We start from the raw sequence: 23,232 nt of genomic DNA, 5'->3' as shown, positions 1-23,232 counted from the left end.
AAGATATCAAAACAATTCTGTGGCAGAATTAAAGGAGGAATTACTATCACCCAGAGATACTGGACTTCAAGCTGGACACAGAAAATGATCCTTCAGTGTGACCCCTTTGGAGGAAGGAGTGAAGGTATTTTTCAATTGTATAAGGAATATTGCATTATATTAAGTGGGAGCATTTTTATTTTATATAGTTTTTATTTTCAGAATTGTAAGAATAGTGAGAAGCACATTTGATGCTGGGTGGTCAAGGGACAGACTATTGTCGACATTGTCATTTTGGGGGGCTGCTTTGGAAGTATGGTGAAGACTGCTAGTTCCTCCCCAAATCCATCTCCCCTTCATCCATAATAACAGAACCTTGACTTTTAGCTGTGCATATTGCCATACGGAATAAAAATTACATTTCCCAGTCTCTCTTGTAGCTATCTTATTAAGGTAACTAAGTTCTACCAATGAGTAGCAGATGCATTGTGTGCTATTTCTGGGAAGGCTCCTTGAACTAGAGAGAACACGTGCCCTTTAGTCCTTCCCTCTTCCTCCTAATGCCATCCTGGCATTAGGTGGATGCAATGGTTGCAGAGCCAGCAGCCATCCTGGATCATAAGGTTGTCTTGTGACTAGAGGTCTTGCATGGTGGAGAAATATCAGAGCATGGGCCTTTGATGACATTGTATTCTTTCAGTAAAATAAAATATGAACAGATTTTTTTTGATTGTCCAGGCAAGCACAGGGAAGACCAATATAAGCAAGGCATGTTTCTATACTAAGGAAACTTATAAACAAGTGGGGTGAATGACAATTATGCAAGGATGCTCTGTAAGCACACAGGTGGTGCACCTAAACTAATACTGAGTGGATGATGGTGTGGTCTGGGAAGTCTTTCTGGAGGAAGTAACCCCCTTACAAATGAATGGGATTTGGCCAATTGTTGGAAGAAGGGGTTGAAAGAGCTTCCTTGGCAACAGGAGTTAAGGGGTGTTAACAGTCATTAACACCTCAAGAGACAAGTCTGGGAGGTCAGCTAGGGTAGGAGTTTGAACTTTATCCTCAGAACAATGAGGGGCAAGTGAGAGAGGGAAAGGATAGAGGAACTAGAAAGGAGCGTGACACCAAAGGCACACCTGGCCCTGATGAAGCACCTGAAATGTATTAGGAGGGTGTAAGCACTAAATAATTTGTTGGAAAAGCAGCGCTGGTCCAGGCTCCACCGTGGGGGAGGACGGGTTTGTTTAAGGAAAGAGAACACACAATTAGGCACGAAGTTGATGAAAAAATAAATCACAAGATACTACTGGAGTCTTGGAGATTTCGGGTCCCTTTCTTTTGTTTACCCGAACTGCTTGTCTAGAAGTGCTCCCAGACGGCAGCTTGGCCAGCCCTCTCTGCCCACAGCACTCTACAATTCCCCCCCACACCCCCCGCCCGCCAAGGTGATGATAGAGAGGCTCCCTGGGGCGTAAACTCAGTCAAAGCCTCTGAAGAGCGACCCCTCAGCCACAGCAAACGAGAGAGCTTGTCTGTCTGATGGGCAGGCAGTCCTGCTGGATGGGCCGGATTGGAATGGGAGGCAGCACGCCGAGAGCGGCCACCAGCTCTCTGAGGTCCCGCGGGCTCCCTCCGCTGCCCCGCCCCCGCGCTGCCCGCCGCACCAGCTGCTTGCCTGGGAGGTGAGGGGCGAGCATCCCCCAGCCCACCGAGGGAGCACCGTGTGGGGCGCACTATGAGGATTTCCGGGAGAAAACAGCCCCGCTTACCACCGAGACCAGGCGGCAGCCATAGGGACCATTCTTTTCCTCACTCTGCGTACGCAAACTTAACCTCAAAAACACAAACCCTGTCTTTGGCATTTCTGGATTTAGAAATAAGCATCACTCCAGCATGACATTTTCAAGGAAAAACGCCAATTAGTTCATAGCCCCAGAGTCGTAAAGTTTATTTTTAATGTTTAAAAAGATTGCAACGTTTGTCGCTGTTGAAATAAAATAACTAACTTCTGCAAAGCAACAAGTAATCATCAGCAGAGAGCGAGAGGTGTGGGGCTGCGTCCCAGGAGAAGGGGGCGACGCGGCACCCGTCAGGCGGCTCGGGGGGCGTCGGGGGGGGCCGAGCGGCGCGGGGGCGCGCGGCAGGGGTCGGGGCTCCGGGGGGCTTGCGGCGCGGGGCAGGGGTCGGGATGGGGGCTTGCGGCGCGGGGGCCGCGCAGTGCAGGGGGCGGGGCGGAGGCGCGCGGCACGGGGCGGGGCTCTGGGGGGCTTGCGGCGCGGGGCAGGGGTCGGGGTGGGGGCTTGCGGCGCGGAGGCCGCGCAGTGCAGGGGGCGGGGCGGGCGGGGTGGGCGGGGGCGCGCGGCAGGGGGCGGGGCTCCGGGGGCGCGCGGCGCGGGGCAGCGGGCGACGTGGGGGCGCGCGGCGCGGCGCGGGGGGCGGGACTCCTAGGGGCGCGCGGTGCACAGCCCGGGCGCGCGGGGCTGGCGGGCGCGGCGCTGCCAATCGCAGACAAAGGCCGCCCCAGTGAATCATGTGGTGCCGGGGGAGGAAGTGCGGCTTATTTTCTTTCCTCCAGTCGCCGGGCTCTGGGTGGAGCGCGATGCTCGGAGACCCCCGCGGGGGCGGCGGCGGCCGCGAGCCCAGATGAAGCCCGAGCGCCCCGGCCGTGCCGTACCGCCCCCGGCCCGATGGAGGCCCAGCCGTGGGACCCCCTACGCAACGACTCGCTACCGCCTACGCTGACCCCGGCCGTACCCCCCTACGTGAAGCTCGGCCTCACTATCGTCTACACCGTGTTCTATTCGCTGCTCTTCTTGTTCATCTACGTGCAGCTCTGGCTGGTGCTGCGCTACCGCCACAAGCGGCTCAGCTACCAGAGCGTCTTCCTCTTCCTCTGCCTCTTCTGGGCCTCCCTGCGGACTGTTCTCTTCTCCTTCTACTTCAAAGACTTCGTGGCGGCCAATGCGCTCAGCCCCTTCGTCTTCTGGCTGCTCTACTGCTTCCCCGTGTGCCTCCAGTTCTTCACCCTCACGCTGATGAACTTGTATTTCACGCAGGTGAGTCTCGGGAGGCCGCCCCCGCGGGCGGGAGGCACCTGGAGGGCGCTCACCTGGAGGGGGCGATGGCAGCCGCCGGGGCGGGTCACAGAGCCACCGGCCTGAGAGGGTCCGGGGAAGAAGCATTGGTTCTGGGGTGGTCCGAGCCCTGTCCTACCTGCAGGCCGTTGTCCCAGGTAACGCCCTCCCATTCCCAAGGGAGGCGAGGGAGAAGGGACAGGAAAGTGAAGGCTGGAGGCCACCGCAGCCTCTGCCCTCAGCTCAGCATCACCCAGTGGGTATGGTCCTCCGTGCGCGGGGAGCAGCATCTCCGTGCACACAGGAGAATCGGTATTGATGGGAGGTGTGCCCCCCAGGGACACTCGAACCCTAGAGTTTTCCCTCTATCCCCTCATCCCAAAGGATCTAACCCCCCAGCCCGGAAAGATCACCTGCACGTTGGCCTCCAGGTTGGGGCCAGACACTGGCTTTGTGAGGCAGGGTGGGACTGCCCTGTTTTGGATGGGATGTTTTGAGCCTCCAGAGTGGGAGCCCTGCTGAAGTGCAGCTTGCTAACTCATTCCACAGGATTGCTAAACAGCAGTCGGGGCAACACCCAGCTCCTGAGCTGATGCGGCGGGAAGTCAGGGTTGCTGTCTGAGCTCATCTGAGAGGCCCCGAGAAAAAGCCGTAAAAGTTTGCTGGGGCCCTTTTACAGGCACACGGGAGTCGTTTTAGGAGGCAGATTGTTAATAAGCTAACGGGAGAACGTGCGAATTGACTTGGCTGCTGTGACGGTTGACTTAATGAAGTACAGTAATTGGAAAGTACTTTGCAAATACTGTGTAAAAGCATTGCATAAAGGTGTAATAGCACAATACCGTCGTCATCATCATTGTCATCTCTGCTTCTCATTAACTTTCCAAGCACTAAAATGTCCATTTTCACTAGGACCCTGCCCAGGGGTGAGGCACCAACCACATCACCTGGTAAGGGGAATTTGTACCAGCAAGCATTCCATTCCTTTTAATAGTGTCCTTATTTATTAAAAGAAAATGCTGTTGCTTCAAAAAAAAAAAAAGGAAAAAAAGAAAAGTTAGAAAACGGATTGCCCTGGTGTAGTGGGAGCCCCTGACTGAAAATTTGGAGGAAATACTTTTGGCTAAAAACTAACATATGTACCCTTTAGTAGCTATTATAATCTTATCAAAAGGAATCTATACTCAAAGCCTTCTCCTCGGTCCAGTGTATCAGCATATTTTCCAGTCCACAAGTAATGTGTATCATCTGTCCAAATACAACTTTTAAACCCGAAAACCAGTTCAGGCAGTCAGCTACGTTGCAGACACTCTGGCTTGTTCATTGGATGGAAAGGGCTGATTCCAGCAAGATACATAAGTCAGGTAGGTTGATGTTCCTTCAAGAACTGTGACGATGATCTGATTGCATATTGAGATCTTTATTCTGGTCCCTTTCTGAGAAAAAAAGGACAGCGTAAAGCACTGCCATGGCTCTCTGGCACTCACATGCAAATTCTGCACTCAGAGCTGGATTAGGGGCAGGGCTTCACATTTTCTGCACCATCTGCTGGCTGGTGAGTAAATGCTGAGCGAGGGAAAGAGTGACCAGGCCCACAGCCTTGCAAGCCAAGAGGCTGCAAGCCACCACTCTAGCTTCTTTGTAACTGTCAGGACTTGTTTTCTTTATATCTCCAGGGTGGCTGGCAGGGGCAAGTGGTACTAACTGGTGGCATCTCAGACCCTGGCAGAGAAGCCATTCTCTGGCTTCCTGGCAGATACTCTGATACTTCTGGGGTGTTATAAAGGGGTCGCCCTTTGACTCCCTGCTCAGACGCCCCTCTCCCCCGTCCCCTCCCACATGCCTTCTCTTAGGCAGGGTTCTCAACCACTGGAATGGCTGGGGGACCTTTAAGGATTACTGCGGCCTGGGGCCCTTCTTAGAGCACATAAATCCGATTTCGGAGGGTGGCGGGTAGTGGCTAACAATGAAGAAGCCTGTGCTGTGTGCTAGGCTTGGTTCTAAGCGGTTTGTCTTATTTATTCTTCCCAACAACCCTCTGAGGGAAGTACGGATGGTGTCCCCATTTTTCAGAGGTGGGTCAGGGAGGTTGTATGACTCACTCAAGGTCACACGACCAGTGAGCCCTGGAGCCAGGAGTCGTCCCTCCTCCCCCACCTCCCCACCCCGCCTCCACACCAGGCTGTACAGCAGAGGCTCCGAGGCCAAGGCTGCCAGCTTCTGGGCCAGGGCAGCCCTGCACGAGGCAGGTCTGTCTGCAGAGCTGGGGTGGAGGGTCTGGGGCGGGGGGGGGTGGGCGGGAAGGGCCGGGTTGGGGGGTGAGTTCAGCGGCGTCTGGGCAGCCGTCTCCCCCAGCTGTTCTCTCTCCTAATTTGGGGTCTGGCCCTCAGACTCCTGGGGTTCCTGGGTGTGACTGAATGCGGCGGGCTCAGCTGCCCCCTGGTTCAGCCTTGTCTTGAGCCCTGGGGCAGATTCCTGCCATTACAGGCTGGTTTGAGGAAGGAAAAGGAGAAGTGAGGCCTCTCGGTGGGGAAGAGGTGGTGTGATTACTGGACACTGAGGCAGGAGCCAGCACCTACTGCGCCTTAGAGTGCGGTGGGGAAGCTGCAGGGGGGTTACTGTGGGCGCCTGGGGCTCAGGGTGGGCCAGCAAAGGCCTGTGAATCCGGGCAGCACCTGGCGTGTCTCCCAGGGCCAGTTACCGACCTGCTGCAGGACAAGGGCAGCCCTAGCGCTCTCCCCAGGGTTGGAGCGGGTTAAAGGAGGTGCCCTCTGTGCTGCATCCTTCCGCCCCTCCTCTCCCTCAGTTAAGGTGCTCTTTCTGCATCTCCTAATAGCCGGAGCCCAGGCTCTGGCCAAACCACAGTCCTGAACGTCAGGCCCCAGCACTGGCTCGGCCCTTTATCAGCCCACTGTGTCATTGAAATAATTTTTCCCACCAACCTGCAGCTTTTATGTTTGTCAGATGGCAGTGGCCCTGGGCCTCCCATTGCGGGGAGGATGGAAGTCACCAGTTCCTCACAGCTGTAGCTCGCAACGCTGAGAGTCAAAGGGACTGGGGGGTCCAGCCCTTCATTCTGCAGATGAGGCAGCCGAGGCCTCGGGGATTCTGGTGACTTGTGCTGGGTCCCCCAGCCAGGCACACAGAGCCAGGAAGAGTGCTTGCTGCACACAACACCCTGCAACTCAATGCATCCTGGTCCGGGAACGAGGAGGCAGCTGGAAGGCTAATCCAGGGACCCTGTTTTCTCCACCCCACCGGGAAAAGGGAGGTGGTGACCTCAGGCATAAGTGGATCTCGCTATGGCTCTTGGCAGTCAATTTAATCAAGAAATGTTTACCGAATCTGTTGTGTGCCAGGCCCTAATCTAGGAGTTGTGAAGAGGGAAGCTTCTAGGCCTCTTGGTGATTATGAAGAAGTAAGAAGCTTAGGAATACACACTTAGGAAGCCTTTGCTGGTCCCCAAGTACCTTATTTCAAAGCTAGGAGCACACAGTTGCACAGGGGCCGGGAATCCTCACCTCTGCACCAACCGTGGCTGCCCGGCCCCTGGCAGCGGCTCCTCGTGGTCACTCAGTGGACTCACAGCTGCCAGAGCTGTGTGTGTGTGTGTGTGTGTGTGTGTGTGTCTGTACACACACACACACACATGCAGGACCAGGAGAAGTTTCTTTATTAACGTTCAGTCTACCATCTACCACCAGCACTCCCCAGGAAGTCACTTCCTGATTTTACTTCTAAAAACTGCCCCCCAAGAAGAAGCTTTCCAATTTTAACAGCCCGATTTCGCAAGATCTGTCCTCCAAGCACTAGCTCTTTGTTCTCTCTGTCCCCCACTCTTGTGGCTTCAATGCCGAAGGGCTCGCCTGCCAACGTCAGGGGAACCAAATTTCCTTCACGGCCTCCGCACTCGTGGGAACAGTTAGCCTCTTCTCAGCGTATCTGAGCTCCAGCCCATTGACCAGGAAGCCGTGAATTCTCAACAGCAGAGGCTGAGCTGAGAATGGTCAGTGTTGTCCCTGTGCTGTGAGCCCAGACCTGTGGCTCCCATTCCCATTGGAGCCTGGGTCTGGTCCCACACAGCCTCACGCCTGTAGGTTTTTGCTGCATCCTTTTGCTCCCCTGCCTTTCCCTGGGTCAATCGAGCAGGGACTAGCAGGGAGGCAGAAAGAGAGCATCATCGTAAGGCCCTTTTCATTGCTCAGGTGGGTGGTGTGCGGCAGTGCCCTTCCCGCCAGAGGGCTGTGATGCGCCCCCATCTTCCAGCCCCCAGAGACGTCAGCTCGGAGGTTCCGGGTGGAGCAGTGAGGACTGGTCTGATTGGATAAGAGCATTGATGAAATTGATGCCACTCATCCGAATGACATTCCTAAGAGTGTCAGGTTTTTGGAAGCATCATAGTGTGTGATCCCAGGATCTGTTTTCATCCACTGATTCCTGATCGCCTTGCAGTTCCAGGGAGAGGAGAGAAGCCTCTTCCCTGTTCTAGGTCTGGCACGTCTGTTATCTCAGGACGGAAATGGCCTCAGCACACAGGTGACCATACCTGGCACGTAGGCACCCCCAGAGGTCCGCAGAGCTTGTAAATATTTTACTTTTGATTCATCCTGTGGCTAAAGTTTAGAGCCTGTTAACCTCTGAGGACAGAGGAGGCCCGAGTGGTTTTACTCTTGAGTGGGTTATTTCCTCAAACTTGGACGTGGAGGACGCAGGAAAGGAAGTCCAGACAGTGCCCGAGTCAGTATTTTAAACCTTGTGTGTCACATATGGTCTCTGTTGCATGTTGTTCTTTCTTTTTTAGACATCTCTTTAAAAACATAAAAACGATTCTTAGCTCACAGGCCATACGGTAACAGGCTGCAGGCTGAACTTGGTCCTCGGCACAAGGTTAGGACAAAGCTGGCGTGTGTCACCGAGCTCCCATCCCACCTTGCTGTTATTTTTACTGTGACAGGTCCTCGGGCACGTTGGAAACAGGCCGTGGCTTCTCAGCTTGTGGTTAGAGTGTCGTTCACTCAGCGAACAGATCTCATCAATCACCTGCACACGGGTATCTGGGCTCAGAGACAGTAAGCTGGAATTTGTGCCCTGAGGGGCCACAGACTATAGGGAAAGACAGACAAACTGAGGCGGCAGTGCCGGGAGCCACATGCCACCCACAGCACCCGGGGGAGGGGGGACCTGTCCCGGCCTACGAGGCGTGGGGGAGCTGGGGAGACACAGACGAGGGGCCTTGGGCTGGACATCTTGTGATGTCACCTTTAATGACAGACACACCGGTCAGGCTACATAGTGTGTAAAGCACAGGGTAAACGTCTGCACACACTGCTCTCCTCGCTCCCCAGACCTAAGAGCCGTCAGAGGTCACGTTGCCCATCAGGCCATGTGACGGTCTGTTGGTTGTGTGTGACCGGGGACAGACAGGGAGGGACGTGGGCCGAATGTGAGCCCGGCTGGCTCCTGTGGGCCCAGCCCCGGCAGGACCACAGCCCTGTCCTGATGAGACTGCATCACTGTCCGCACAGAGGCCCTGGTCCTCCCAGCTTTCAGTCGCACAGTCTACTGACATGACTTTGGAGACACATTTCACTCACTCGACAAGTGTGTTCTTAAAATTGGGGTGAAATTCACGTCCCGTAAAATTAACCATTTTCATATGTATGACTTAGTGGCATTTAGTACATTCACATTATTATGCAACGATCACCTCTGTTCAGTTCCAGAGCATTTTCATCCCTCCAAAAAGACCCTCCACGCCCATTGAGCAGTCACTCCCTTTCCCCCGCTCACCCCAGTCCCTGGCGGACACCGATCTACTTTCTGTGGACTGGCCTGTCCTGGATACTTCACATCAAAAGAGTCATACACTAAGTGGCCTTTCATGTCTGGCTTCTTTCACTCAGCACGACGTTTTCGAGGTTCATCCGTGTCGTAGGGTGTGTCACTAGCCCATTCCTTTTTAAGGCTGGCTGACGTTCCATCACAAGTGTGTTCCACAGTTCGCTTACCCACTGATCTGCAGAGGGACACTAAGGTTGCTTCAGCACGTGTTTCTGAGTGTCTGTTATTCCCTGGAGGCTGTGCAGATTGGGTGAAGGTCACACGTAGTTCCTGCTTTCAGGGAACTTGGCGTTGAACAGGGAGAAGAAGAGACCACGTAAATTCTGTCTCCATGGTGCCAGTGGCCCATGTGACTTAGTGACAGTCCTTACAGTGGTGACACCAGGTGCGAGATGTTTCTGATAGAAGATTGGGGGCTTAATTCACTCCGTCATCTCTGTAATTCTCCCTCTAGGACACACGCTTTAAACAGAACCAATGGCTTTGCTACTATTTAAGTGTAAGTCAAATCCTTTCGCCCTGCTTTGTTCACGGCAGCCTCTTGGGGTCCAGGCCACCACCAGGATGGAAGAGTGAAGCTGGGGGAGGGCTGGCCCCGACCCTTGGGGCCATGCGGAGCTGTGTCACCCCTCCCACAACAGACTTGGTGGCATGTGTTGCTTCCTCTTGGGTTCTCCCTGCTCGGGGTGGGACATTCTCAGTTCCCTTCATTGCTTCTGATGGGATGTGGGTTTGTCCCTCACCGTCCTGGTCATTATCCCAGCTGTCTCCATCCAGTGTCCTTCAGTGAGTTTGGGGTAGCGCAGCAGCAGACCCGCGTCTCGCTCCCCAAGAGCAGTTTCTGTCACCACGTTCCTTCCCCTGGAGGAGGTACCGCCGGCAGTCCTCTTGGGCAGGATACAGGAGCATCCTCTGACCTCCTCTGAGTCTGTTTGGCTGCTACAATGAAACACGACAGACTGGGCAGCTTCAACACCAGGAATTTCTTTTTCCTCTTCTTTCTTTCTTTTTTTTTTTAACAATCCATTGCTTTCTTTTCTTTCTTTAAAAATTTTTTATTTTATATTGGCGTATAGTTGATTTACAGTGTTGTTAGTTTCAGGTGTGCAGCAGAGTGATTCAGTTATACATATACATATATCGGTTCTTTTTCAAATTCTTTTCCCATTTAGGATTATTACAAGATATTGAGTCCCCGGTGCTATACAGTAGGTCCTTGTTGGTTGTCTGTTTTATCTATAGTGGTATGTATTTGTCAGTCCCAAACTCCTAATTTATCCCCCTGCTCCACCTCTCCCCTTTGGTAACCATAAGTTTGTTTTCTATGCCTGTGAGTCTGTTTCTCTTTTGTAAATAAGTTCTTCTGTATCATTTTTTTTAGATTTCACATATGAGTGATATATTTGTCTTTCTCTGTCTGACTTACTTTCCTTAGTATGATAATCTCTGGGTCCATCCATGTTGCTGCAAATGGCATTATTTCATTCTTTTTTATGGCTGAGTACTATTCCATTGTATATATGTACTACATCTTCTTTATCCATTCATCTGTTGATGGACATTTAGGTTATTTCCATGTCTTGGCTATTGTAAATAGTGCTGCTATGAACATTGGGGTGCGTGTACCTTTTCAAATTATAGTTTTCTCTGGATATATGCCCAGGAGTGGGATTGCTGGATTGTGTGGTAGCTCTATTTGTAGTTTTTTAAGGAACCTCTATACTGTTCTCCATAGTGGCTGCACCAGTTTACATTCCTACCAACAGTGTAGGAGGGTTCCCTTTTCTCCACACCCTCTCCAGCATTTATTGTTTGTAGGCTTTTTTTTTTTTTTAACATCTTTATTGGGGTATAATTGCTTTACAATGGTGTGTTAGTTTCTGCTTTATAACAAAGTGAATCAGTCATACATAAACCTATGTTCCCATATGTCTTCCCTGTTGCGTCTCCCTCCCTCCCACCCTCCCCATCCCACCCCTCCAGGCTGTCACAAAGCACCGAGCCAATATCCCTGTGCCATGCGGCTGCTTCCCACTAGCTATCTACCTTACTGCGTTTGTTACTGTGTATATGCCCATGCTTTTTGATGATGGCTGTTCTGACTAACACTAGACACTTCGCTCTCTCAGGAGGCTGGTCGCCTGAGGGCAGGGTGTCGGTAGGGTCGGGCTCTGGCAAGGGCCTCTTCCTGCTTGCAGACAGCCGGCTTCCCGTCGCGTCCTCACGTGGTAGGGAACAGAGGGAGGCTCCTTGGGGTCCCTTTGATAAGAGCACCAATCCCACCCACGAGGACTCCACCCTCTTGACCTAAGTGTTCAGAGGCCTCCCCTCCTAATACCATCACAGTGGAGGTTAGGATTTCAACCTGTGAATTTGGGGCGGACACAAACATGTAGTTTATAAAAAATACCACACTGCTCCCAGCAAGGGCAAGAGTTCCAGGAAACCTCAGAATTGTCCTTCCTTCCGAGGCAGAAAGTTATTTTCTGGAGGGAAAAAAAAACCCTGAGGCCTCTTCACTACCTATTCTGTAGTTCGTACGTGATTGCCGAGAGGATGGGGGTCCAGTGGCGAGCCGTGGCCCGATGCTGCTGCAGCCACACGAAAGCCTGAAGCCTTGGGGCCCGGCTGGCTGGTAACCCAGCTGAGCTTCCCAGGTGGAGAAGTGTATCTTCCATGCTATGGTGTGTTAACCTTATTTAAGCCTTTACCTTATTTAAGCGTTTAGAACAATTATGGGCAGGGCCCTGGCAGGTAAACTGTGAACTGCCATCGTGGCAGGAGCAGTTCAGAAACATCGTACCGAACATGGTACCTTGTGTGGCCACAGCCCTCCCTCCCGCAGAGGGAGACGCCTGCCAGGGAGGCTGATGGACGTTGTTCACCTCCACCTGCGCCAGTGAGGTGACCTGGGCTGCCCTGGGGGCGGCTGGGCCCGCGTCCCTCCCCTACAAGTCAGGCCCACCCCCACTTAGAAGCAAGGCTGCAGCGATCCCTGTGGGGCTGGGATCCCTCTGGGAACTTCGTGTCATCGTTTTCAAAGGAGAAGTTACCGTGATGAACATTCGTACTGACCCTCTTATCTTACAGGGGGACCCTGAGGCCCAGGAGCGTAAAAGAGAGTTTATCAGGGGTGAGCAAAGAAGCAGGTTCAGGGAATTCCCTGGTGGTCCAGTGGTCAGGGCTTGGTGCTTTCACTGCCGCGGGCCTGGATTCAATCCCTGGTCCGGGAACTAAGATCCCACCAGCTGAGCGCGGCCAAAAAAAAAAGGCAGGTTCATGGCAGTCTGGCCAGCTGCGCACCCCTGAACCCAGACGCTCGGGTAACAAGAGATGACACAGGAAAAATCAGGGCGCCTGAAGGCCAGCGTTCAGTGTGTCGTCAGGTGGCCTTGAGGGCCTTTGGACAGGCGTGCCCTCCAGGGTGCTGCTGCCGGTCGTGGGTGGTACCTGTGGGCCTGACTTGACCAGTGTGGAGCCCAGAGTCTGCGGGGTGGCCTGGCGGGTGCTGGTGATGTTGGATGGAGGTGCAGTTCAGTTGATAGGGACAGAGAGGCCCTGGTGAGCCGCCGGGGCGGGTGGAGGAGAGAGGAGCTTGGCTGGACCCCTGGGAACTGGAGCAGGAGAGGAGCCTTCAGGAAGGGAGGGGGCAGGTGGAGACGCCTGTATCCCACGAGACCTCATCCCTTCATCATTTGCAAAGGGGTCCTGAGACTACAGGGCAGAGAAGTGTGAGGCTGAGCTCCTGCCTTCGTGGGGCTCCCAGGCTGACTGGGGATAGGCTACACACACACACACACACACACACACACACACACACACACACACACTCACGAGCCTGAAGAGGGCTCTCCAATGCTGACTGGGGATAGGCTACACACACACACACACACACACACACACACACACACACACACGCACACACACACACACACACACTCACGAGCCTGAGGAGGGCTCTCCAGTGCTGACTGGGGATAGGACACACACACCCACACACACACACACACACGCGCGCGCGCGCGCCTGAGGAGGGCACACACACACACACACACACACACACACACACGCGCGTGCGCGCGTGCCTGAGGAGGGCTCTCCAGTGCTGGCTCAGCTGGGCAGGAAGGGCAGCAGAGCTCTCAGGAGACCGGGAGAAGGCTGAGGATGCTTCCAGGGAGTTCTGGGCTTTACAGAAGTTCAGAGGAGAGGGAGCATCAATGTTGGTCCCGAGATCACAAATGAAAGCAGCTCGCCTAAGTGCTGGGGGGCCTCTGTCCCGACGGTCAGCATGAGGCCAGGCAGTGAGTAGGACTGGCTCCCTGAACCACGCACTTGCCAAGTTCAAAGACAGGAGATGACAGGGTGAAGACCTGACCTTGGGAGCCAGTCACCTCCCTGGGGGCCTGTCACACCTGCCCAGGTGGGGGCACAGAGCACGTCTTGGCTCCAGGCTGCTGCACCCAGAATGACTTGGCATGGACAGCATACTCCTTTTTCTATCATGGGGTTCCGTGGCTTTTTTTGAGGAAATTTTATTTTTCATTCAAGCATAGTTGATTCACGGTGTTGTGTTAGTGTCAGATATCCAGCCAAGTGATTCAGTTATACATATACATTAATCTGTTCTTTTTCAGCTTCCTTTCCCTTATGGGGAGTAGAGTTCCCTGAGCTGTACAGTTGGTCCTTGTTGGTTATCTATTTTACGTATTCTGTGGCTTTAAAAACAGGGCCAGTGTCTGCAGACGTAGAGACATCGCCACCCTCGCTCTTAGAGAGTTGACCTTGCGGGGATTGCTATGCAAAGGGAGACGTCCTGCATTTGAATTCAGCGGGCTCCAAAAATTTAAAAACTGCAGGTTGAGTCACCCTGCTCTGGTGAATGAGGATGCTTAGCATGTGGAAACACAGACTAATGACTGTCACCCAGGGCGACCAGGGCCTCAGGGTTTGCATAATTTCCCCAATATATCAGGAAGTGGCCAACAGAGAGGGATCACAAGCGCAAATCGTGAATGTGTCAGTGGTTCCTAAACTTCTTGAGTACGAAAGTTCCTTTTATGGTCAAGAGAGCATTTATGATCACAGTTTAGTAGCTGTGCATTTAGAATCGTGGTTTGAGAGCGTTTGCAGGGACTGGGAGTAATAATATAGCAGCAGGAGGGGCAGCAAACACATAAATGCTGAGATAGTGTCTGGTAGGTGGCAGGCATTTGGCTGAGTACTCTTATCTGTGGTAATTCACCCAATCTTCACAAAAACCTATGAGATGGGCACTATTATTAGTCTCATTTTACAGATGAGGTACTTGAAGCACAGAGAGGTTAGGTAACTTTTCTAAAGTCACACAGCTGATTATTGGTGGAGCCAAGATTCAAGCCCAGGGGAGCCAGCTCCGGAGTCCACACTCTTTTTTTTTTTCTGAGTTTTTATAATATGTACATATACATACATACATGCATTTATTTATTTATTTATGCATAACCCGCCCAGCATGGGTTGCAGGATCTTAGTTTCCTGACCAGGGATCAAACCAGGGCCATGGCAGCTCCTCCATGAACTGAGTCCTAACCACTGGACCGCCAGGGAATTCCCCAGAGTCCACACTCTTAACCATCTTTAGGCGTCTCTCTGCTGGAGATGGACACACAGCTGTGACCTGCAGACGGTGGAATACCCAGCCTTAGTGAGAATGCATGAATGAGAGCCAAGTGTCTCAGCATCGATACACTGCAAATACCTTGTGACAGGTGAACAGACAAGTTGCAGAAGCGTATGGAAGGCGTTGATTCGAACAAAGTGAGAAACCATGCAAGATGGGACTATATATTGTTTATCCTCGTAAAAGTAGAAGCCTGCTGGCTATCAGAACACCAAAGTCAGGTGGCCATTCCCTCTGCAGAGGAGGGAGGGATCAGAACCAAGGAGAGAGACGCTGGGGGCTTCAATGGTGTCTTTTTATTTATTAGAAATAAAATGAACTGGAGCGAACAAGGCAGTGTCAAAGGTGACTGATCTGCATGGTGGGTAGTGAATTTTGGTTACTTTATTTCTTTGTGTATATGTGACATAGTTTATAGTAAAGTTTAAACCTACTATAAATGTGTAACATTTTCAAACGAATTTGCATACATACATTTAAAAATAGTATGTGAGAGAGAGAGGAGGAGGAGGCAGAGATTGGTTTAGACATGCGTCTGTGCTTGGTACACACAGAGTTACAGACCTTCTTGGGTCTAACTGTGAGGGTCTCCAGGGGCCTCAGCCCCGGGGCGGGACCACAGACACAGAAGCAGGTGTGCAGCCTGGGCCTGGGGTCTGGAGCCTGTTCAGGATGGGAGGGTTGTGAAGTGTCCACCTGCCTGTTTTCTTCTAAAGGGACAGCGCTTCAGGAAGAGGTGGCACCGAAGCGGAGACTTGGTGACACGGGTTGTGTTCTGGGGGGGTGGGGGTGGGTGTGGAATTTATAAAGCAAAATGGCCACATAGAGAAATTGTGAATAAAGTGCAGGTCTGGAGGCATAGCGCTTCATTGAGCTGTCACGGACGCTGCCTCTGGGGACAGAAGAGGTTACTTTTGTTTAGTTTCTCTGAATGCACACGGGTCACTGTCATCCCCACAAGGAGGAGCCTGGGACGTTTCTGCCAGAAGCAGCCAGCATGCTTCATTAGGAAAAATGATTGTAAAGCAGCAAAGGCCAGCTGGGGTTGGTAGGAGGAAAACACAGGCAAGCAGGACTTCAAAGGGTGGGAACAGAGGGGTGAGCCGTTCAGGGGCTGTAATTTATGAGGGGAGGGAGGCCGAGGGCAGCAGCTGCTTCTAGAACCTTTGTACTTCTGTCACCCGTGTACGTCATAGGCGGCTCTCTGGGCCCTCCTGCGTCATCCGGGAGGTGACGGGAAGGGCCTGGGGTTGCCCAGAGGGCACAGAGCCCCACGGGTGGGCGGGAGGGGTGCTGGGAACAGAGGCGGGCTCTCCCCACCCCAGCCTCCCTCCCTGGGGCCAGCTTGGGGGTGGGGACGTCCTCCCGCTTCCCCAAACTGGAATTAAACCTTCAGAAAGTCACCTGGCTTTCCCGTCCTGGGCGTCAGTTCTAGGTAGGACTCCGCAAGGCCGTGGAAATGATGCTGAGACCGACAGGAATGGGTGCGGGGAAGATGCTTTAGTCCCACAACAGGATGGGAGTTTCCATGGAAACTGCTGCTCTGCCCCTCTCTCTCGGCCGCACCCCTGCCTCCTGCCTCTCCTTCCCTCTGCTCTGCCATCCCGGGGGTCCCGGGGCCCAGGCTCCTGATCTTAAACCAGGTCCTAGTGCCCTTGAATAATCTCTCTCGCGTTTCACAAACACATTTTTAAAGAGTAGCTGATGCTCTAGAATAGCCTCCCCGCTGCCACTTCCTCCTGCCTCCCCCCACTTCCCCTCCAGGCCCCTCCCCATCTGCCCAGCCCCCCACGGTTATACAGTACTACTTCCGAGCAGCGGCTGGCACCCTGATGGTCCCTCACCCAGGCCTCTCTCTCCCCCTTTGCCCGCCTACGCGCCACTGGCACCCCCGGGCCAGCTCCTTGCCTGCTGTTCTGCTCCTTTATGTTGACTGAGACCAGTTCACACTCTGTACTGTTCTCCATTTAAAGCTCTACATCCACAGACTTGCCCAACCATCACCACCTTCAATTTCAGAACATTTTTTTAATTCAAGTATAATTGATTTACAAGGTTGTGTTCATTTCTGCTGTACAGCACAGTGATTCAGTTATGCATATATACACATTCTTTTTCATATTCTTTTCCATTATGGTTTATCACAGGATATTGAATATAGTTCCCTGTGCTCTACAGTAGGACCTGTTGTTTATCCATCCTACAGATAATAGTTTGCATCTGCTAACCCCAGACTCCCAATCCGTCCCTCCCTCACCCCCGCTTGGCAACCACAGGTCAGGTCTGTTCTTTATGTCTGTGAGTCTGTTTCTGGTTCATAAAAGTTCAGAACATTTTTCTGTCACCCCCAGAAGAAACCCTGGAGCCCTTAGCAGTCACCCACACTTCTCCCCAACCCCTCAGACCCAGGCAACCGCTAAGCTACATTCTGTCTTTGTTTTCCCTGTAAACATACACCTCTGTTTTCACCTTCTCTCTGAACCCCTAGTCCAGGCCCTTTGTCTCTGGTCCCCCACCCCTGCCCCCCCTCTAAAAGTACAGCTCTGATTTCAGATTGTGTGGCTTCTACTGAAAGCCTTCTGATTCTCTTACAGGGAAGTGCATATGCCTTACCTGACTAAAGGCTGCTGCCTGGACTTGTATCCTAGCCTAGCCTGCTGTCCACCTGGCCCACCCCAGGGGGTCCAGGTTCCCCACAGGCTGTCTCACTTCCTCATAACTCACACCCCCCTCACACCCTGTCTGTATCTGGTTGTAGTTTCTGGAGGTCAGGACCAACGTTTCCTTATTTTCACAATTCTCGTTTCCAGATCTGGCGCTCAGTGTCAGCTGAGCCGTCACCAATACCATCAGTCTGAATGTGGGGAGAATTTGAATTTTTGTCTGACCTCACTTGTTCCCCAGCCACTCACAGGTCCCTGTCGTCCTGCCCTCCCATCTGGCAGGTCTGGTTTTGCAGGGAGCCAGCGGAGCCCGCACTGTCCGTAGCAGGGGCTGTAAGATATGAAGGAGTAATTCGTCCTTGTCTGCCTCCCCCTCAGGAGCCCTGTCCTCCTCCCAGCTGGATTCCTGCTGAGGTCAGTGGGAGCCAACGCAGACTCTAGGAGATGGGCAGCCCGATAAGAGAGCAGGAGTCAGCCCCGGAGGGTTAGCTCCACTTCTGGGCACTAATCAATCTTCAGTGAATTTCCCTGGAACACAGACAGGAGTGGGGGAGGGGTGAGTAGGAGAGTTTAGAATTTTTTTTTTTGAAAACTTGGTCCAGACATTTATGTACTGTACTTAATGAGGGCAAAAATGACGCTGCAATTAAATGTATACTGTGTCAGTTTAAAATGCCAGGAATTTAAATGCAACTTTGAGCAACTTAGGTTTAAGGATTAACTTGAGGACAGGGCAGAGTTTCTAAGCACAACTTGCAAAGGCCCAGGTGAATTCAAGACATAGACAGTTGACCCTTGAACAACATGGGTCCGCCTAGATGTGGATTTTTTTTCCACAGTGGATACTACAGAACTACATGATCTGCGGTTGGTTGAATCTGTGGTTACAAGGAAGCCGCCTTTATGCTGTAGGCCCATGATAAATTCTACTTGGATTTTCACCTGCATGGAGGGTCGGGGAGCCCCTGACCCCCTCGTCGTTCAGGGGTCAACCGTAATTGCCACAAATTATAAAGAGTGGACAGAGCGTTTACAAATCATGGTTGAGGCTTTGATTTTGATGTCGTTATCTGTCACCGTGGCTTTCAGCTTAGAGAGGATCAAATGGTTTTATTTCGTGTCAGACTGTCCCCTTACCTGGTGATGACTTTTCTCCTCCAGGCTGCGATGTGGACTTAATGAGGATCTAAGTTTTGCGGGGTTTCCCCATCTTTTACAGGATGGGGCTTTGGGTTCCTTTTGGGGTAGAATGCTTTGACCTGGGGGACCCCTTGATTGGTGTTCACGGGGGTGAAGGCTGAGTATGATTTTAAAGTTGTCATTTTCTCTTGTTTGTTGTTGTGATTATTATTATTGCTGTTCTTAAGGCTGCAGTGAACATTCTACCTGTGCTTAGCACCTTTAAGGGCAGTGTTTCCCAAACTCTGTTCCCTGGAACACTCATTAGGTACACCTTCAGCGGCCAAATAAGTTTGGAAAATTGCTGCATACCTTGCGTTTCCCTTGAAGATTTACACCATAGAGTAATTAGCTTTTTAAAGGCTCTGGGAATTCGTGCAGGGGAACTCTAGGTAGCCTAGCAGTTCCTAAATTTGTTCGCTGACCTAACGCCTATTTCCAGTCACCTTTATGAATTCCCAGTTCTGTGGGCGCACCTTGAGAAAGTCGGCCTCAGGGTCAGTTCTTACAAGGAGCATTATGGGGGCAAAGCATGTGATCGTTGATAAAGCTCGAGTCCTGGACCAGATATTTGATCGTCATGGCTGGGAACCCTGACCTTCGCTGTGTTCCAGGAAGGGGCTTCTGGGGTCCAGGCTGGCCTCCCATCCCTGACTCCTTTCAGTTCATCATCCATCCAGCATGTACATTCGGGGCTGCAGGGACCATGGGGAGTAAAGAAACGTCTCTTATTGTATTTATGGAGGAGGATGGTGCGCAGGTGGGCTGTGCTTCCACTCGGGAGGGGTCACTGCTTTTGCAACTCTTGGCTGGCGGTGTGGATCTGCAGGTCCCGGGCCCTGAAGACCCAGCGCTGGCCGAGCGGTAGCAGTGAGCTGGGTGCCCCATGGGCCACGGGTTGACCCTGATCCATGCATGTGCTCTCGTGCCGTCCTGGTGGGACCAGGAGCCGCCTGGGTGATACGAGGCAGGATGTGGCCGAGGAACAGGAAGAGTTGATGTGCCCATCACGCGGCCGAGCCCCCGACCTGCAGATCAACCCCCTGTGCCCAGACCACCTGAGCCCATGGCCTTTCTGGGTTGTATCTCCTCTTGTCATTTGCCCAGTCCAGGTTTTCCCTCACCAGTAGGGACCATAACCCTGTTGAAGGCAGAACGGGTCAAATTTTTCTTGCATCCATGACAGCACTTTGCACCGAGCTGAGTCCATAGGACGGTACGACCTGTGGGTGGTTTCTGGGAGCCCAGCGATGGCCCTGGCGTATGAGAGTCAACTGAGTTACCTGCCACCGAGTAAGCCCCCCAAGGGTGGCGAAATAATAAAACGATATTTGTATATTTTGTCGACAAGTTCAAACACTTTTTAAAAAATACTGTAGTTTCAATATCATATGATATCACTTATGTGTGGAATCTAAAAAAATGGGACAATTTAACTTATTTACAAAACAGAAATACACTCACAGACAGAACACAAAAATGGTTACTGAAGAGGAAAGTGGGGGGTTAAATTAGGAGTTTGGAATTAACACATACAAGCTACTATATGTAAAATAGATAAACAACAAGGACATACAGTATAGCACAGGGAACTATATTCACATCTTATAATAACCTATAATGGAAAAGAATCTGAAAAAGAATATGTATATATGCATATATATATATACACATGTATGTGTGTGTAACTTCATCACTTTGCTGTACACCTGAAACTAACACAACATTGTAAATTAACTATACTTCAATTTAAACATGGTTTAAAAAATACTATAGTTTCTTCTCCTCCCTTTTATAACTTCCTGATGAAATTTGAATTTTTATTTATTTTTTACATCTTTATTGGAGTATAATTGCTTTACAATGGGTGTTAGTTTCTGCTTTATAACAAGGTGAATCAGTTATACATATACATATGTTCCCATATCTCTTCCCTCTTGCATCTCCCTCCCTCCTACCCTCCCTATTCCACCCCTCTAGGTGGTAACAAAGCACTGAGCTGATCTCCCTGTGCTACACGGCTGCTTCCCACTAGCTATTTTACGTTTGGTAGTGTATATATGTCCATGCCACTCTCTCACTTTGTCCCAGCTTACCCTTCCCCCTCCCCATATCCTCAAGTCCCTTCTCTAGTAGGTCTGTGTCTTTATTCCCATCTTACCCCTAGGTTCTTCATGACATTTTTTTTTTCTTAGATTCCATATATATATGTTAGCATACGGTATTTGTCTTTCTCTTTCTGACTTACTTCACTCTGTATGACAGAGTCTAGGTCCATCCACCTCACTACAAATAACTCAGTTTCGTTTCTTTTTATGGCTGAGTAATATTCCATTGTATATATGTGCCACATCTTCTTTATCAGTTCATCTGATCATGGGCACCTAGGTTGCTTCCATGTCCTGGCTATTGTAAATAGAGCTGCAATGAACATTTTGGTACATGACTCTTTTTGAATTATGGTTTTCTCAGGGTATATGCCCAGTAGTGGGATTGCTGGGTCATATGGTACTTCTATTTGTAGTTTTTTAAGGAACCTCCATACTGTTCTCCATAGTGGCTGTACCAATTCACATTCCCACCAGCAGTGCAAGAGAGTTCCCTTTTCTCCACACTCTCTCCAGCATTTATTGTTTCTAGATTTTTTAATGATGGCCATTCTGACCGATGTGAGATGATATCTCATTGTAGTTTTGATTTGCATTTCTCTAATGAGTAATGATGTTGAGCATTCTTTCATGTGTTTGTTGCAATCTGTATATCTTCTATGGAGAAATGTCTGTTTAGACCTTCTGCCCATTTTTGGATTGGGTTGTTTGTTTTTTTGTTACTGAGCTGCATGAGCTGCTTGTAAATTTTGGAGATTAATCCTTTGTCAGTTGCTTCATTTGCAAATATTTTCTCCCATTCTGAGGGTTGTCTTTTGGTCTTGTTTATGGTTTCCTTTGTTGTGCAAAAGTTTTGAAGTTTCATTAGGTCCCATTTGTTTATTTTTGTTTTTATTTCCATTTCTCTAGGAGGTGGGTCAAAAAGGATCTTGCTGTGATTTATGTCATAGAATGTTCTGCCTATGTTTTCCTCTAAGAGTTTGATAGTTTCTGGCCTTACATTTAGGTCTTTAATCCATTTTGAGCTTATTTTTGTGTATGGTGTTAGGGAGTGTTCTAATCTCATACTTTTACATGTACCTGTCCAGTTTTCCCAGCACTACTTATTGAAGAGGCTGTCCTTTCTCCACTGTACATTCCTGCCTCCTTTATCAAAGATAAGGTGACCATATGTGACCATGTGTGTGTGGGTTTATCTCTGGGCTTTCTATCCTGTTCCATTGATCTATCTTTCTGTTTTTGTGCCAGTACCGTACTGTCTTGATTACTGTAGCTTTGTAGTATAGTCTGAAGTCAGGGAGCCTGATTCCTCCAGCTCCATTTTTCGTTCTCAAGATTGCTTTGGCTATTTGGGATCTTTTGTGTTTCCATACAAATTGTGAAATTTTTTGTTCTAATTCTGTGAAAAATGCCAGTGGTAGTTTGATAGGGATTGCGTTGAATCTGTAGATTGCTTTGGGTAGTAGAGTCATTTTCACAATGTTGATTCTTCCATTCCAAGAACATGGTATATCTCTTCATCTATTTGTATCATCATTAATTCCTTTCATCAGTGTCTTATAATTTTCTGCATACAGGTCTTTTGTCTCCTTAGGTAGGTTTATTCCTAGATATTTTATTATTTTTGTTGCAGTGGTAAATGGGAGTGTTTTCTTAATTTCACTTTCAGATTTTTCATCATTAGTGTATAGGAATGCCAGAGATTTCTGTGCATTAATTTTGTATCCTGCTACTTTACCAAATTCATTGATTAGCTCTAGGAGTTTTCTGGTAGCATCTTTAGGATTCTCTATGTATAGTATCATGTCATCTGCAAACAGTGACGGCTTTACTTCTTTTCCGATTTGGATTTCGTTTATTTCTTTTTCTTCTCTGATTGCTGTGGCTAAAAATTCCAAAACTATGTTGAATAATAGTGGTGAGAGTGGACAACCTTGTCTTGTTCCTGATCTTAGTGGAAATGGTTTCAGTTTTCCACCACTGAGGATGATGTTGGCTGTGGGTTTGTCATATATGGCCTTTATTATGTTGAGGACAGTTCCCTCTATGCCTAATTTCTGCAGGGTTTTTATCATAAATGGGTGTTGAATTTTGTTGAAAGCTTTCTCTGCATCTATTGAGATGACCATATGGTTTTTCTCCTTCAATATGTTAATATGGTGTATCACATTGATTGATTTGCGTATATTGAAGAATCCTTGCATTCCTGGAATAAACCCCACTTGATCATGGTATATGATCCTCTTAATGTGCTGCTGGATTCTGTCTGCAAGTATTTTGTTGAGGATTTTTGTATCTATGTTCATCAGTGATACTGGCCTGTAGTTTTCTTTCTTTGTGACATCCTTGTCTGGTTTTGGTATCAAGGTGATGGTGGCCTTGTAGAATGAGTTTGGTAGTGTTCCTCCCTCTGCTACATTTTGGAAGAGTTTGAGAAGGATAGGTGTTAGCTCTTCTCTAAATGTTTGATAGAATTCACCTGTGAAGCCATCTGGTCCTGGGCTTTTGTTTGTTGGAAGATTTTTAATCACAGTTTCAATTTCAGTGCTTGTGATTTGGTCTGTTCATATTTTCTATTTCTTCCTGATTCAGTCTTGGCAGGTTGTGCATTTCTAAGAATTTGTCCATTTCTTCCAGGTTGTCCATTTTATTGGCATAGAGTTGCTTGTAGTAATCTCTCATGATCTTTTGTATTTCTGCAGTGTCATTTGTTACTTCTCCTTTTT

At 50.2% G+C, this 23,232-nt stretch overlaps 1 protein-coding gene across 2 annotated transcripts in view; it reads left to right on the top strand.

Annotated features, from left to right (window-relative positions):
* Window positions 1-2,470: 2,470 nt before the first annotated feature.
* Window positions 2,471-23,232, top strand: part of GPR137B (G protein-coupled receptor 137B) — a 50,806-nt gene continuing 30,044 nt past the window's right edge. Inside the window, exon 1 of one of the 2 annotated variants that reach the window (XM_019941523.3) lies at window positions 2,471-3,038. In XM_019941523.3, the coding sequence (XP_019797082.2) occupies window positions 2,670-3,038 (369 nt within the window). In that variant the 5' untranslated portion in view covers window positions 2,471-2,669. The remainder of the gene's footprint in view (window positions 3,039-23,232) is intronic. The other variant, XR_004522649.2, reaches the window with a different exon arrangement.

The sequence above is a fragment of the Tursiops truncatus genome, chromosome 16, assembly GCF_011762595.2.
Source record: "Tursiops truncatus isolate mTurTru1 chromosome 16, mTurTru1.mat.Y, whole genome shotgun sequence".
Classification (NCBI taxonomy): domain Eukaryota; kingdom Metazoa; phylum Chordata; class Mammalia; order Artiodactyla; family Delphinidae; genus Tursiops; species Tursiops truncatus.
This window is presented reverse-complemented; position numbering and strand designations above follow the sequence as displayed.